Source organism: Elephas maximus, chromosome 10 (genome assembly GCF_024166365.1).
Source record: "Elephas maximus indicus isolate mEleMax1 chromosome 10, mEleMax1 primary haplotype, whole genome shotgun sequence".
NCBI lineage: Eukaryota > Metazoa > Chordata > Mammalia > Proboscidea > Elephantidae > Elephas > Elephas maximus.
Genome location: NC_064828.1, coordinates 42,019,907 through 42,036,529, shown reverse-complemented (window position 1 = coordinate 42,036,529; position 16,623 = coordinate 42,019,907). Strand labels below are relative to the sequence as shown.

Here is a 16,623-nt window from a genome sequence, read left to right as displayed (position 1 = left end):
CATTTTCCAATGTCCTGGACTAAGTGGATTAGCTACAGGTTGCAAATTAGGATACTGGAGGTTCAGAGAATAGAACATAGAATTTTGTTCAATGTGTAGTATTTATCCACTGGAAGAACCACTGATTTCAAAACATAGTCATGCATTTTGACTAAGAAAAGGAGTCAACTCTATTTGAGTTTGCATTTGGTATCTAGTTGTCTGCTGGAGGGAGCAGGGATAAGAAAGATCATACTCAATAGAAAAGATTAGGAATGTGTGGTCTGTGTAACCAAGCCTTTTCTTAACATTTTCATTGATAACCTTCTCTTCTTTAAAAAAAAAAAAAAAATCCAGAAAAACCTTTCTACCTCAGAAATATATTTCAACCTTAAATGAAATCAGACAGAAGATAGTAGTATGCTAAAAAGGCTCTAAAATGAGCAAAGAATGCATTGTGAGCATATTACTCTCATTAAAACTCTCAGCCAGTGTTGGACTTGCCAGGTTTGTAAACCACTGACTGATACACTGATTACTCATTAGCTTATCCTGCAGGCAGGGAGAGAACAACTCTGTAACTTTTGATTACTTTGATGACCTTTTTCTTTCTTTTCCCATTTAGAGGATGAATTATTGTGAAGAAAATCTAATCTTTCATTTAAAGGTCAAAAATGCTTCATTCTGACTAATTTATTTTCAACAAGGTGAAAGAACCATCTTCATCACTGATACCATGACAAGTAAAGGGGTGTTTGTTGTTTTAACCTCTACCAGGTCACAACTGTAAACTGTACTTTTGCAATCTTGACTTAGTGTCTAGAGCGCCATTTAAATTTTGAAAAGAAGTTTCCAACTCAGATGTCTCTGTGACCACAATGACTGATTACTGTGATAACATTTTGCTTTATCTTGAAAACGCACCTATATGAAACATTAATGAGTAATATGCATTGCTTTCCTCCACTAACACTTTTTTTCCTGTCTTTTTTTCCTTTTATTCTTCACCTTTGTCTGCTTTTTCCTCTTACAACTTCATGTTTCAGTCTCCTGTGAGTCCTGGCTTTGAGGTAGGTACTAACTCTACTTGGCACTCTCAATGTGTTTCGCCATCTTTTTCAAGCCAGCATTATGATATTAAATTGACATCAGATGGTTGTCTACATTAACTCTTTGAGAATAATCAGATCAAAATTCAACTGAGAATTCAATCCAAAGAATGGCAGAAAGCCTACAGGTTTTGTTTTTTGTTTGTTGTCGTTACTGTTTGGCTGTCGAGCTCGGACAAAGAGCAATGCAGGCATTAGAATAATCAATTCAGGTTTGTTAGTTTAAACCAGATTACTTGATTGCATCACATTAGTTTCTTTTCTATGAAATTGAGTAGAGAGGTTGAGAATAAAATAAAATACCGTCAGCCCTCACTTTGTGAGATGCCATGTTATCTGAAACTCAGCGCATATTGGAAGGAGTTCTGATCCAAGTTCCACAGACCTTGCAGAGTGAGGACACCATCCAATATGCACAAGGTCCATTGGCATCAAATCAAAACCCACTGCCATGGTGCACAGTGCAGTGCAAAATGAGGACTGCCTGAAAATGAATATAACTGCTAGTTTACAGTTCCTGAGTTTAGTTTCTTTTTCAAGAAAGGAGATTTTAATCCTTACGTATTATCACAATCTACTAAATCTTAAAGAAATGATGGCTTGCAGCTAGAAATATCAAGCTTTCAATCCAAGAACACATTATATGTGGAAACGGCACAAATGTCCTTTGTAACGATTTGAATTAAGCCCTCTCCAAAATAGTAACTATTGGCCTTTTATCTATCTTAAGAAATTAACAACTTGACTGTGGAAGAGAAGGATTTAGGTAAAGTGTTGAAGCAGAGCCTACAACAGTTCTCCTCTTGTAATAATTTGTTTTGACAATTTGACTTGTTAATGATCAGTTTCCCTCATATCTGTATCTTGGACCAATTGTGAGTTGGCATATTGTTATTTTCCCTCATGAGAATACAAATTGAAAATACCATTATTAGGGTCCATTCTAAGATGACCTTCTGAAAGTAACTCTGACTACGGAAGCTAATGAAAACACAACCAGAGCGTGTTCCGGGTTGAATAAAATTGACAGGTTATCTGATTCATGGAATGTAAAATGAATTAATTTATTTCAATAATAATAAATTCCTATGTTTGGAAAGACCATTCTTGTTCAAAGTGTTCCCTACTTGGAAAAGTTCAGGGTGAAGCTAGGGAAATGTAATTTTTAATATACCTGTAAATTTAAGTTTGTGACTCAAAAATGCCTTGTAGACATAATTCTAAATGTGAATTATATCTTTCCCTTCAAATTATTCTTTGGGCTTGAAGCCAGACAAGGATGGGAGGCATTTTTCACTTCTCCTATGCTCCAATTGGGAACAGACTACATAAAAGGGGACTGAAAAGTCTGATTTTCCTTGGAAGCTGTGCAAATTAAAGGCAGCCAGCCTTTCTTTCCTGATGGAAATAAGATGCACATGCTGCATAAGCTTTTTTTTTTTTTTTTAACTTTGTTTATATATAGTTTACTGAAACGGTAATAGACTGTTCTCTATATAAATGCCTTGGAAGAAAATGATGCATTAAATTTGACCAAATATTCTTCAGAGAAATATTTTCGTGACAGTGTGTAAATAACAGAATTAGGGAATGAGGTTATGGAAACCTGATCTCTGTACCACTGTTATCATGTCCTGGTCAATTTACACTGTCAGGTTTGTAATCCTTGGGTACAAAAGTATACAATAATAGATAAATTTCTTGCCCTCATGTAGCTCAAAAAGACAGGCAATACTCAAATAAGTATACTAAATGTCTTTGTAAAAACTTACAGATTTTCTCCATTGCAGTAACGTTCATTTAGATTGCTTCAAATTTTTATTTTAAACAATGCTGAAATAAGCATTCTCATATGTATTTTTTACACATCTGTAAAAGTATTAACGTGCCTTTAATAAGCATTTGTTGAACTTATTAGTAAGTTATATTCTGAGGAACCAGATGAATTAAAGAATATATGTACTTTTCATGTTGACATTTTGCCATATAGTTCTTCAAAAAGTTGTAAAAATGCATCAAAAATACAATAAATAAAGGAAAAAAAAGTTGTAAAAATGTATAACTCCACCAACAATAGTATACAAGAGTTTCTGTTTCCTGATACCCTTCCCAACAACGTTTTATTGATATTTTCTCTCTTTTTTTGGCTAATTTGATAGGTAAAAGATATTTCTGTGCCTAAATATGTATTTCCCTATTGGAGAGGATACACAGCTTTTTAATAATACTTACTGGCATTTGTATTTCACCTACTGTGAATTGCCTGCTATTTTCTGTTTTTCAGTTGGGTTGCTTATTGGTTGCTTAGGACCTTTACATATTATGGCATTAATCTATTAGTCTATGACAGAAATATATACTCAATTTGATACGTATTTTTGACATCTTTTACCATACTTAATTTTTAACATGGAGAAGATAAATGTATTTTAACTCATCCTTTTACTGTATGTACAGTTAAGAATAAATCATTGTAGGCAGATTAAACAATACTTTTGCCAATGATTGAGGTAAATGATCCTTTCTTGAGGTAAAAGAGATGAAGTAAAGGTAGAAAATGAAGCAGAATGTGAGACACTGGGTGTCGTTTGTGACCACACAGGATACAATTGGTGATACAGCTTTTTAAAAATAAGTTAGAACGGCCTTATGGAATTTTTAAAAAATTAAATCGGTTTACCAAAGTTATTTTAAGAAGTTTTTAAATGTCTTTAAGAGGGTATCTATTATTATAGCTTAGAGATGAAGGGGCTTAACAGAGAATTAATTCTATGTAGAATTAAATGCTCCTACTATTTTTTTACTGTAGTATTTTTGGTTATTCTTAACATTCAGCCTAACTTATAGAAATTAAAAAAAAAAAATCAGGGTTTCTGAAATTATTGTTACAGGAATTAAGTTGCTCATTCCAAAAATTTTCCATGTGTTTGACCATTTTGTATCTTCACCTTTTGCGTCCTTTATTTTTTATGGAATATGGACAATACTGAGTTCAACTTTTTATGTGAGTGCATATTTTCTAAATAGAATTTACCATAAATTGCTATTATTTTTATAGAGGTTTACTGACTCATGTTTAATTAAGAGAAGCATTGTACTTAAAGAAACGCTTGGCTGCATACTTTCTTAGAAAATCTCCCCCAAAATGACTCATTCAGTTACTGTTTTCATTTATTTAAAAAAAAAAAGAGAAGAGAAGCCATACCAGTATTGCATTATTTATCTATTACTGGATATGATCCTGATACAGTTTGTAGTATTCAAAGTAGATTCTTCTCAAATAGGCACATAGTGGAAAAAAAACAGAAGAAGAAGCTGTACTTAATCCTATTCCTGAATGAAACTACGATGATATTTCTGGCCAGATGAATATTTTCCAGAATATAATCCAGTGTAACAAAAGTCCATCTGGAATTAGACACTTTAATTATTACTCTTGTGTTCTGGAGTTCCAGGAATCCTAGTGATTCATGTGAATTAAAATGCCATTTTTCCATTTAAATACGCACAGTGATACTCTTGTAGTACATACACCACATAAACTGTAAGATTTCTTTTGATAATTGTATAAACTAGTTCTCCCAATTCAAACCTGATCAGTGTACAGTTCAGTGAGTTAGAAATCCTCAGCCCTTCACTACTGCCCAGAAAAGTATACACACCAGTGGGTTTGGAGGGAAGGAGCCCTTCAGTAAACTTAATAAGATTGTGAGGCCTACTTTTGCTATCAGCTGTTGCCTGCTTTCATTCACTGTGTCTGGCTATCATATGTAAATAATTCATGCTCTGAACAAAAACTCACACATGTATAATTATAAACCTGAACGCTGCAACAAGAGAGTTCTTCGTGAACCAGGGTGGGAAATGGGGGTATCATATGCCACTCGCCCATATTTATAAAGGAATAGATTTAGGAACAACTGGGTTTATAATGAAAGCTCTGAATGTCCTGCCCAAGATGCCATAGTCTCCCTAACACTCCCACAAGCCACACCTTGAGATACGAAATATTGCTGAGGGGAAGTGCCCTCTGCTGTTACCAATAATAGGCATTTACTTAGTGACCATCAGTGTGATCTAATGTCACGTGGACCCAGACAGATTTAAGTCCCTCTCATTTAATTCCTGACCACTCCTGACTACTGAGCTCCCTGCTGTGTACCATGAAAAAAGGCTATTTATGCTCCCTTTGAGAGCTCATGTGTCCTGATGCATGTGTCTGCCCAGAAAAATAGAAACAACGTTTTTGTAGAAGAAATAAAAATTAAAAGGGAGGAGAGTAAGAGATCGGAATTGATACTACAAATTAGACTTTCAGGAAATCCAGAAATAGTTCAGCTTCCAATATATTTAACTGTGTTTTCTGATGTATTTAAGTTCATTAACATACTTGATCCATTAGACACAGTTTTCTGATCTTTGCTTCAGTGTGCTCAGATTAATTCCTTCCTTCTCAGGAAGAGGGGAAGTGTTGTTTTGAGGGTTAAAAAAAAAAATAGTGAAATGGAAGATGAAATAATGTCCAGAAGTCATAAACAAATAATGTCTCTTTCTCCAAATATCTTAATTTTTCACGTCTGTTTCTCTGAAAATATCACTCAGTAATACTATTTCAATGAGTTAGTGTTTTTCTGTATTTTTTAAAACTCAAAGCTTTCTTTTTCTCCTGTAAGTAAAGGAAAAATGTCACTTATCTTTTTATTTATTTTTTCTTTATTTGAGCTACATTAAAATCTAGACTTTGGTCCTACTGTGTTGTTTCAGAAGGACATGTGTGTGCCTGCACACACATACACACACATGCACACACACACACACACACATGCACACACACAGCTGCGTGTTTCCCATCGGATGTGATACGCTAGAATTCTATAAAATACTGTAAACCCTTCCCAGTTATCCTCATGGGCCATTTTTAAAGGGAGAGGTTCTTGCCTTTGTTTAAACCTTGGACTATGTTTATGGCGAGGTTTTCCAGCTTCTGCTTGGTGTCTCCAAGGCAATAATCAATAGAAAAGCCTCTTTCCAGGTTATTTCAATACAACTCTCCTGTGAACTTAGAAAACTAGGCCAGGTCCCTGTCTATTTGACCCAGATAAAGAACTATGGGAATGTATGTCCTAAAATCTGTCTTTGGTTTTCCACATCATCTGTTAACCCTCCACTTCACTTTTTGTATATAGATCTTGTCCAGTGCGTGAAGCTCCAAAGCAAAGGCTGTTAAGATGCAAAGTTATTTTCTTCCTTAGTGGAGATTCTCCTTTCTTATAAATTTAGAGTGCACGACGTTAATGTTGTATCACCTTCAAGTAGAAAGAGAAGTAATCCTACTTACATTGTCTCCCCTTTCCTCCCAAAACCACCCAGTGCCACCGAGTCGATTCCAACTCGTAGCGACCCTATAGGACGGAGTAGAACTGCCCCATAGAGTTTCCACAGGAGCCTACAAATTTGTAGGATGTTGGTAACTGACATTTTGAAAAAGCAGTGCATGTAACATATGCAACAATTCTGGAATAGTTCTGGTGCTTTCTCCGCAAAGGGTGGCTCACTTAGAAAATAGTAAGGTTCCTTTACCCTTCGTTTGTTTACTTAAAAAGAGTGAAGCAGTATAAAAGTTAATGTAGCTTCCGAGACTACTTTAGTACTCAGTGAGTCTCAATCACCTTGTATTTTTAAGAAGAGATATGTCATTATGTGATTATTATGTTATTAAGAGATATGTTAATATGTTATTACTTCAAAAGCTTTCACAAATTGCTGCAAACATTAAGAAATGGATCCTCCACTGTAAGACACAGCATCCGTCACCACCGAGCAGGGGACACGCTTTTTTTTTCCTGCCCTGTAGCAACCTTTTTCACTGTTAGGAAAATGTGTTGATTAGCTTTTATTTATGCTATATATTTAGGGTATCCAACTGAGGAGCCAAAGTCATTTATCTAGCACCCTTGGCAGGTAGTTTAAGGGATATAGATTCATAATTACAACTGAATAGCACAGAACAATTTGAAACTCACCAGACACCTTAGCCTTTACTCAGTGAATTACAGGGTATGGAAATACACATGTTCCTGTGTGAACTCTGTTTCCCTGGGGTTTTCAGACTTGTCTGTTGCCCAAAAGCCACTCTGTGCTGGAAAACCCCTGGCTCCCTGTGTGAGGGGTAATGTGTTCTTGTAAGTGTTGTTAAAAGGAAATGAGTGTTCCTCTTTGCTTTAGAAAGTAGTCAGCCTCAGGCTGAGCATTTGCAGTAGCGATGTTTTACTGGCACCAACTGTGTATAGGGTTAGATAATCATTTTCATTTGGCTTAAACAGGTTTCATAGTATATAAAAGAAATCTTGAGGCAGCCTGAGAACTGGGAGGACTGAGTTGTTCTAAATCAGAATTGTGTTGCTGGTAGTACTTAGCATTGTCATTACATGGGAGATACACTTTAAGGTCCACACCAAATGTCTCTTCTTCAGGAAACCCCTTTTCTGAGAAATCTCTCGCCCGGACCATGGATGGTGGCTTACTTTCTTCAAATTCTCGTTCGTGTGTGTGTGTGTGTGTGTGTATACATGGGTATTTATCTTATTCTGAGTGAGGGAGTATTCTAGGAGTTGGTGATACAGTGGTGAACAAAATTGGCAAGATATACTCGTGGAACTTATGCTGAAGGAAGACACTAAAAAAACAAAACAATAAATAGGTAAGAAAGACAATTGTAGGCTGCAGTGATAGCTCTAGAGAGACAAGGTGGTATGATAGAGAATAAATGGGTGCTGGTGGCCTGGGGGCCTCTTGGAAAAGAAACATAAACTGAAATCTGAAGAATAAGAAAGAACTGTCTATGCAGAAGGAAGGGAACAGCCTATATAAAGATCGATAGTAACAGTAATGTGTCTAAAATTTTATTGGATGATCAACTCCCTGGGCACAAAAACTGTTACTTACTGGTCTTTTTTGTCCTGCAGTGTCTGAATGGGACCTTCAGGTAGGATTTGTCCTAGGAAACACTTATTGGAAACCCTGGTGACATAGTGGTTAAGTGCTAGGGTTGCCGACAGAAGGGATGATGTTTCGAATCCACCAGGTGCTCCTTGGAAAGTCTGTGGGGCAGTTCTCTGTCCTATAGGGTTGCTTTGAGTTGGAATTGACTCGAAGGCAACAGGTTTGGGTTTTTTTATCTTGATGACTGTAGTGTAGGATAGGCACAGTTCTTTGAAAAGAGTCGAGGTGTTAGATCTTAAAACTTCTGGGACAAAAGCCTTCATGTTTGGTTGGATCTGTTTTACCACAGTCGTGCTAGTATCTTTTAAGCATAAAAACACCTGAATAGGAAAGTAAGCAGCCAACCAAGTGATCCTTACACCATGCCAAACAAAATCCATTGCCATAGAGTTGATTCCAACTCTTAGCGACCCTATAGGACAGAGTAGAACTGCCCCATACGGTTTCCAAGGCTGTAATCTTTATGGAAGCGGACTGCCACATCTTTGTCCCATGGAGCCACTGGTATGTTCCAACTGCTGTCCTTTCAGTTAGCAGCCAAGTGTGCCAAGTATTTTAACCACTGCACCAGCCAGCAGGGCTCCTTGCTTATACAATAATAGAATTATTGTACAATAGAAGCTGTTTATTCAGCTACTTGTGTTCCATAAGACATACATGATTCAGATGCTATCCTTAGAGCACTGACAAGCTCTCCTGTGAGTCAAGGTTAAGGGGTTCACAATCTTTTCAGACAGCGTTTTGTCATGTAGGACATATTATTATGTGATTATTCTCATTGTTTCCTATGAGCTGTTACCTCTTAAAAGGAAGAACATGCCTTCTGTTTTCCATATTAGCATAAAATCATGAATGTGAGAACTGGAAGTGACTAAGAAGAGGGGATTCAGTAGTACCATCTAGAGCAAAATCACCTGAGTTCATAACTCTGCCTCTTACAAGCTTTGTGACCTTGGGCAAGTGATTTAACCTCTCTGTGCATTTCCTAAGCTGTAAAGTTGAAGTTGTTACACTAGTGGCCATTAGGCTTAAATGAATTAATGCGTGTAAAGTACTATGAAAAGAGTTTAACCTGTATAAAGATTATAAAAAGTGTTTGCTATTATTATCTATTTCCAAAGGCCTCAGACTTCCCATGGGCCAGATGTAGTCCCCAGATAAGATCATTTTTAGTTGACTGGCATGATGTTAACGAATAGGTCAGCAGTTCGAATCCACCAGCTGCTCCTTGGAAATCCTATGAGGTAGTTCTACTCTGTCCCATAGGGTCTCTGTGAGTTGGAATCAACTTGACAGCAATGGGTTTGGTTTGGTTTTGGTTTTGGTACAGTGTTTTAATTTTTTATTTAGAGTTGCCAACATTTAGAAATAGAGTTATTTCATAAAACACTTGAATTTCATGATACTTGGTTTACAAGCATTATTTGACCAGTGATCATTCCTTTTACACGGAGCCTGCCCTCTCCAATTTACTGTAGTCTCCACCCTTCCCTGTTGCATCCACAACACTGAGAGCCACCCATTTGTGTTAACAGTGTACAGGTATTTGAGTTTACTACGCCCCTCTCTCTGGAGCAGAGGAATTCTAATACAGGTTTCATACTCAACTTGGGTATGCTAAGCAAACAAGTAGAAAGAGCAATTGCAGTAAAAAATATTCCTTAGCCTGTTGGACTCTCTTTAAAAAATTTGTAAAAATATAAAGAAAGTGTCAAACTTCAAGTCAATATAACACTAAATTTTATAAGACATATTAAAGTCTGTATTTTGAATATCTCTATTGAAATGTGATCTCTGTCATCCATTATTTCTATGCATTTACCTGAAAACATATGCATCACCTAGTTCAATCAATGCTTGTTGTTTGTCATGTACAATTAACATGTACCAACGTGTAACATGTCATGTACATTTACCATTAACAGAGGACAAATATGAGAAAGACACTGTCCTTCCCTTAGATGCTTATTGCTAATGATTGGGACAGATTCATAAAGAGATAATGTACACATATATGATAAAGTATTCACTACTCTTCAGTTTTTCTTTAACTCAAGGGGAGGTTATATCTCCCAAAATTCAGTCCCAGTGTGGGTCATGAAATAAGTTTTAGTTAATAAACATTACTGTTTTACTACTGCAGAAGTTTTCACTTGAATTCATGTTTTTTGTAAAGTGACTTATTTCAGGAAATCTTATGCTTGTTTTACATCAGTGACAGTAAGCAAACCACAATTAAAGGAAACTTTCCCCCATTTTCTAGCTTTACTAATGAAGAGAGTTCATTTTCACCTGCTCAGTGGAATATACCTTGTTGGGAAATTGTTTCAGGGTTCTGTTAAATGTTTAAAGACATGTTGGCAGTTGGAGTTTCCATAATGTAATCTAAGTAATCGTTTCTTGGGAAAGTTCCAAACTTGCTGAGTCATTAATTTTGCATACCAGGTTAAAAAGCAAATCCAGCCTCTAGAAAAACAGGATACATTGCCTCTGTAAGTAAGAGCTCAGTGTATATCGCTCTACTCTGGCAGTCATTTCAAATGGAACGCTTTTAGTATGAGGATGTCACAGTCTTTAGCAAAGCCATAGGTTTGGTTTGGGGTTTTTTTTGTTTGTTCGTTTGTTTTTTAAACTCTAAAACCCTCCCTGGTTTTAAAATTCTGTTTTTGTTGTTGCTCATTTCTCGTAGTCTCTCCTGTCTGTGATTCAATCCCTTCTTACACTGAGAGCAGAAAAGAGACTATATTTTTCTTCATGTATAATTGGCCAAATCAAATCATTTACATGTGTCTGTCCAAATACCCTGGTGGCATAGTGGTTAAGTGCTACGGCTGCTAACCAAAGGGTCGGCAGTTTGAATCCACCAGGCGCTTCTTGGAAACTCTAGGGGGCAGCTCTACTCTGCCCTACAGGGTCGCTATGAGTCGGAATCGACTCGACAGCACTGGGTTTGGTGTTTGGTTTGGTATCCAAATACCTTACATTACGGTTAGGTCAGTTCTCACCAAAGTTCCACACCTGTCTTTTGATCCAAATGCCTCCACTGAGGAAAAGGGCGATTCATGGGACCGAGGGCTACTATGAACGTGTAGATTTTTAGAAGTGCACCTACCTACTTAGGCTTATCGAAATTAGAGAGATGATAACTTTAAATCTGTTTTTGTGAGTTTTGAGTCAGTTTTTGCTCTGAACATAATAATGGAGCAGAATGAAACAAAACATAGCTGTTCCTTTTCCAGAGCATTTCAACTTTGCTCCCTTTACTTTTTTTTTTGTTGTTGTTGTTGTTCCTATAACTTTTCAGTTAGCAGTCAAGCGCTTAACTATTTGCCCCACCAGGACTATTTTATTTTTTAAATTTTTTATTGTGCATTATATCAACTCGACAGCACTGAGTTTTTCTGGGTAAATGAAAATTTACAGAGCAAAGTGTTTTCCTATTCCACAGTTTGTACATAAACTATTCCATGACGTTGGATTCATTCCCCACAGTGTGCCAGCACTCTTCCTCCCTATTCTCATAGAAAAGAGCCATTCTGCAGATCCACCAGGTTCACCAGATCTGTGCTGCCAAATAGGAACAGCAAGTAATAGTTGACATTAATTTAAACACTGTCTCTTAGTCATCTAGGGCTGCTGTAACAGAAATGCCACAAGTGAATGGCTTTAACAAAGAAAAATTTATTTTCTCACAGTCTAGTAGGCTAGAAGTCCAAATTCAGGGTGTTAGCTCCAGGGGAAGGCTTCCTTTCTCTGTTGGCTCTGGAGGAAGGTCCTTCTTGTCAATCTTTCCTTGGTCTGGGAGCATCTCAGCACAGGAACCTCAGGTCCAAAGGACACGCTCCGCTCCCAGCACTGCTTTCATAGTGGCATGAGGTCCGCATGTCTCATTTCTTGCTTCCCTCTTTTGTATCTCAAAAGAGATTGACTTAAGGATACAACCTAATCTTATATATCTCATCAATATAACTGCCACTAATCCATCTCATTACATCACAGTGATAGGATTTACAACATATAGAAAAATCACATAAAATGGTGGACAGTCATACAATACTGAAAATCAGGACCTAGCCAAGTAGACAGATATTTTTGAGGGACACAGTTCAATCCATGACAAACACCATCTTGTAAACCTAGTAACACCTTCACTAGTATGATGGATAAGGAAGAATTTTCTCTTTAGTAAAGTTAATTTTAAATAAAGATTCTATTTAAAACTCTAAAGTAATATATACATTACAATTAAATACACACACACACACACAAAGGCAAGCTAATGAAGAATTAAAATGATATCTCTTTACTTTATATGATAATGAATTAAACCCCACCCCAAAAAAACTCACCGCCATCGAGTTGATTTTGATTCATAGTGACCACATAGGGTTTCCAAGACTGGAAATATTTACGGACATCGACTATCTTCCTCTCTCAGAGCCCCTGATGGTTTCATCTTCCTCTCTCAGAGCCCCTGATGGTTTCATCTTCCTCTCTCAGAGCCCCTGATGGTTTCATCTTCCTCTCTCAGAGCCCCTGATGGTTTCCAACTGCCGACCTTTCCGTTAGCAGTCAAATGCTTTACCCATTGCACCACCAGGGCTCCGTAATAATGCATTAGGTACAGAAAACCCTGGTAATTTCAGTCAACGTTATGCTTTGAAACGTTAAGTCTCATGTTAAAGAGCCCTTGTGGTGCAATGGTTGAGCTCAGCTGCTAGCCAGAAAGTCAGTGGTTCGAACCCACCAGCCACTCTGTGGGGCAGTCTGCTTCTGTGAAGGTTGAAACCAGAGAACCAAGCCCATTGCCGTTGAGGTGACTCTGACTCAAAGCGACTTTATAGGACAGAATAGAACTGCCCCATAGGGTTTCCAAGGAGTGCCTGGTGGATTCGAACTGCTGACCTTTTGGTTAGCAGCTGAACTTTTAACACTACGTCACCAGGGTTTCCCTATAAAATTACAACCTTGGAAATCCTATGGGGCAGTTCTATGTTCTAGAGAGTCCATAGGAGTTGGAATTAACTCGATGGCACCCAACAGTTTCATGTTGAGATTATCTTAAAGTCCAAGCTAATTGGATTTGGATCAATGAGATTTTTTAAGCATCTATTTCCTTTAAAAGTTTCAGTTTTTGAATTTTGCCTACTCTGTAATTTGATGCATCAAACAAACAAAAATGTAATTATGCCTTATGGTATACATACCTTCGAATAACACTTCACATAATAATTGAAATTATTTCTTTTGCTTAAAGGAGTATTGCTTAAAGCAGTATTATTAATGAACAAATGTATTACTGATTCTGAACACGCTTAGAAGTTTTAAGCTCATGTTTGCATCATTAGAGATATCTTACAAGGAATGATTGACTAGATTACAGAAATGGTAGTTCCTAAGCGTTTATATAAATAATAATATATTATTGTGGGGCAGTGGCCTTTTCCACAGGCTCTTGTTTTGTGTTTCCAATTTGTTAGATATCAGTGAACGCTTTTTTTACGTTTTGATGAAGAATGTACAAATACCCCATATTATAAAATCATCAAATAATGACCCAAAACAAAAAAAACCCATTGCCGTCAAGTTGATTCTGACTCAGACAATGAGGCAGTCTTCTTTTTTTATCTTGGCTTCTTAGATGTGTCTCACGGTAGGGAAAACACGTGCAAATCTATGCATGTATGTGTAGTCCTAAACCAAACACCAAGCCTGATGCCATCCGGTGGATTCCAACTCATGGCAACCTCAAGTAGAACTATTCCATAGGATTTTCTTGGTTGTTACCTTTATGAAAGCAGATTACCAGTCCTTTATTTTGTAGCGCTGCTGGGTAACCCACCGCCAACTTTTATGTTAGTTGTTGTTAGGTAGCATCGAGTCGATTCTGACCCATAGCGACCTCATGTACAACAGAACGAAACATTGCCCAGTCCTGTACCATCCTCACAGTCGTTGTTATTCTTGAGCCCGTTGTTGCAGCCACTGTGTCAATCCATCTCATTAAGGGTCTTCCTCTTTTTTGCTGACCCTCTGTTTTACCAAGCATGATGTTCTTCTCCAGGGACTGATCCCTCCTGACTACATGTCTAAAGTATGTGAGATGTAGTTTTGCCATCCTTGCTTCTAAGGAGCATTCTGTTTGCATTTCTTCCAAGACAGATTTCTTCATTCTTTTGGCAGTCCATAGTATCATAGTATCTTCAGTGTTCTTGGCCAACACCATAATTCAAAGGCATCAATTCTTCTTCCTTCTCCCTTATTCATTGTCCAACTTTCGCATACATATGAGGCGATTGAAAACACCATGGCTTGGGCCAGGCGCACTTTAGTCCTTAAGGTGACGTCTTTGCTTTTGAACACTTTAAAGAGGTCTTTTGCAGCAGATTTGCCCAATGCAGTGTGTCTGTTGATTTCTTGACTGGCGCTTCCATGGGTGTTGATTGTGGATCCAATAAAATGAAATCCTTGACAACTTCAGTCATCTCCATTTATCATGATGTTGCTTACTGGTCCAGTTGTGAGGATTCTCATTTTCTTTTATGTTGTGATGTGATGTGATGTGATGTGATGTGATGTGATGTGATGTGATGTGATGTGATGTGATGTGATGTGATGTGATGTGATGTGATGTGATGTGATGTGATGTGATGTGATGTGATGTGATGTGATGTGATGTGATGTGATGTGATGTGATGTGATGTGATGTGATGTGATGTGATGTGATGTGATATTAGTAGTTGTGCAGAAATCACTCGTGCCACCCAGGGACCTGTGTCTACTCCTGGAGACATAGAAAATAATCCTGCAAACAAAAGTTCAACTTCACTGTCCCTTCTCAAAAGTGTTTGTTACCTAGTAAAATTAAACAACTCAAGGAACCTCCTTTTGAGTGGTAAATAGGTTCCCATCTGAGAAGCCACCATGCATGCACCTTGTCTAAAGATTTTAAAGCTTTGCTTTTTCATTTTAGAAATATAGGCCACATTGAAAACAAGTAGTTTTATTTGGGACTATTAGAACAGGTAATGAGAAGTATTTCTGGTTTTATTGCTAGCTGATTTTGATTTTTGAAATACCATGGATGACAGGAGGGCACTCTTTTTCAATAGTTTTAAAGGCTTAGTTTCTCACACTATAAAAATTATGGAGTTTGTGAGTTGTTATTCTGTGCCAAGGTCACATGTGATTGCATGAATTTCATCATTGCGTAAATATGTCTGTAGTACTGTCTCTAGCCCACCAAATGACAGCCAATTATTTGTAAGGCCATGTAATATTTTAAAATTCCTTATGTAATCCTGCTCTGAAGGTAATAGATGAAATTACTTCTCAAGAATAATTCTAGTTCTTGTAGTTTATGGCAGTGTTTATACGAATGAGATGAGAAGTATGTTGGATGAGAAGAAAGCATTCAGTTTACCAGATTCCCTCATAGACTTCTAAGTGAGTCTACCTTCTGGTATGCTAAATGGCCCAACGCCAAACTGACTGTTAACACAGTCTAGAATTAAGTATCTTAAATTGAGGAAAATGACTAAAGAGTGATCTGTGCAGCTTTTCATAGGAGTTACCAATCCGAGAACATTTTAAGTCTTCAAAGAAAGTGTGACATCAAGTCATCTTTTATTCTGAGTGTTGAACTTTCTAACTATGGAAAAATATTAGTTTCATTTTGTTCTATGCTAAAACTAGTCCCTTAGCTACAGTTACTAAAGAGAGGGCACATGGAACAGGGAGGGAACTTACCCTTTGGATTTAATTGTTCTTCAATTCCATTGAAGGTGTTTATTCAACATATATGTTCTGGTTTAACAAACATGTAGCCTATCTTTATGAGCATCCTGGGCTTCTCTGCGAAAGAAGCCTTTCCATAGTAATATGCTTTATGGTTTTCCTTTATAAAACTGTAAATATAACTGTAGGTATAATATCCTAATGTAGAGCCTCATCTCAAATTTCTTTTCACTGCAGCTAGTGAATCTGAGAATCAAAATTTCCCCATTTGGTAATTAACATGATTACCTTTGGGGGCAAGTGGGGACTGAGATGGGTAGAAATTATATGTAAATATGATTTATTTTTCATCTTGTCAGTAACTGGTCCAAATGTGAAACTACCTGGGAAAGGTGGTAATACATATTGACAAGGTTGGAGAAAGCCAGATCACTCTTAAGTTATTTTTCATAATTTATGATATTTAATTGTAACTGTGTTAAGAGAGACAGTTTGATGTTGGGCCATTTAGAATATCATAGGGCAGACTCATTAGAAGCGCAAGAGGGAGTCTGATTACATAGGTGAATACCAGTTCTTATTTACTTTTAATACTTGTTTGTTGTCTGCTGCTTCCTATTAATAGATTGTATACAGAAGGGCAAAATGATGCAGTACCAAGATCAGGGGCCCTAGAGGCAAATAAACATAGGTTCAAATTTTTGCTCCATTGTTTAGTAGCCAAGGAGCCCTGGTGGTGCAGTGGTTAAGTACTAATCTGCTAACCAAAAGGTTGATGGTTCAAACCTACCAGCAG

General features: G+C 37.1%; 1 protein-coding gene across 4 annotated transcripts in view; it reads left to right on the top strand.

The window, feature by feature from the left end:
• The window catches only part of PRKD1 (protein kinase D1), a 400,955-nt gene that overhangs the window by 321,295 nt on the left and 63,037 nt on the right, over nucleotides 1-16,623 (top strand). For 3 of the 4 annotated variants that reach the window (XM_049898953.1, XM_049898955.1, XM_049898957.1), the window contains exon 5: nucleotides 1,026-1,049. The exons of the other annotated variant lie outside the window; for it this stretch is intronic. In XM_049898953.1, the coding sequence (XP_049754910.1) occupies nucleotides 1,026-1,049 (24 nt within the window). The remainder of the gene's footprint in view (nucleotides 1-1,025; nucleotides 1,050-16,623) is intronic. 4 annotated transcript variants of the gene reach the window in all.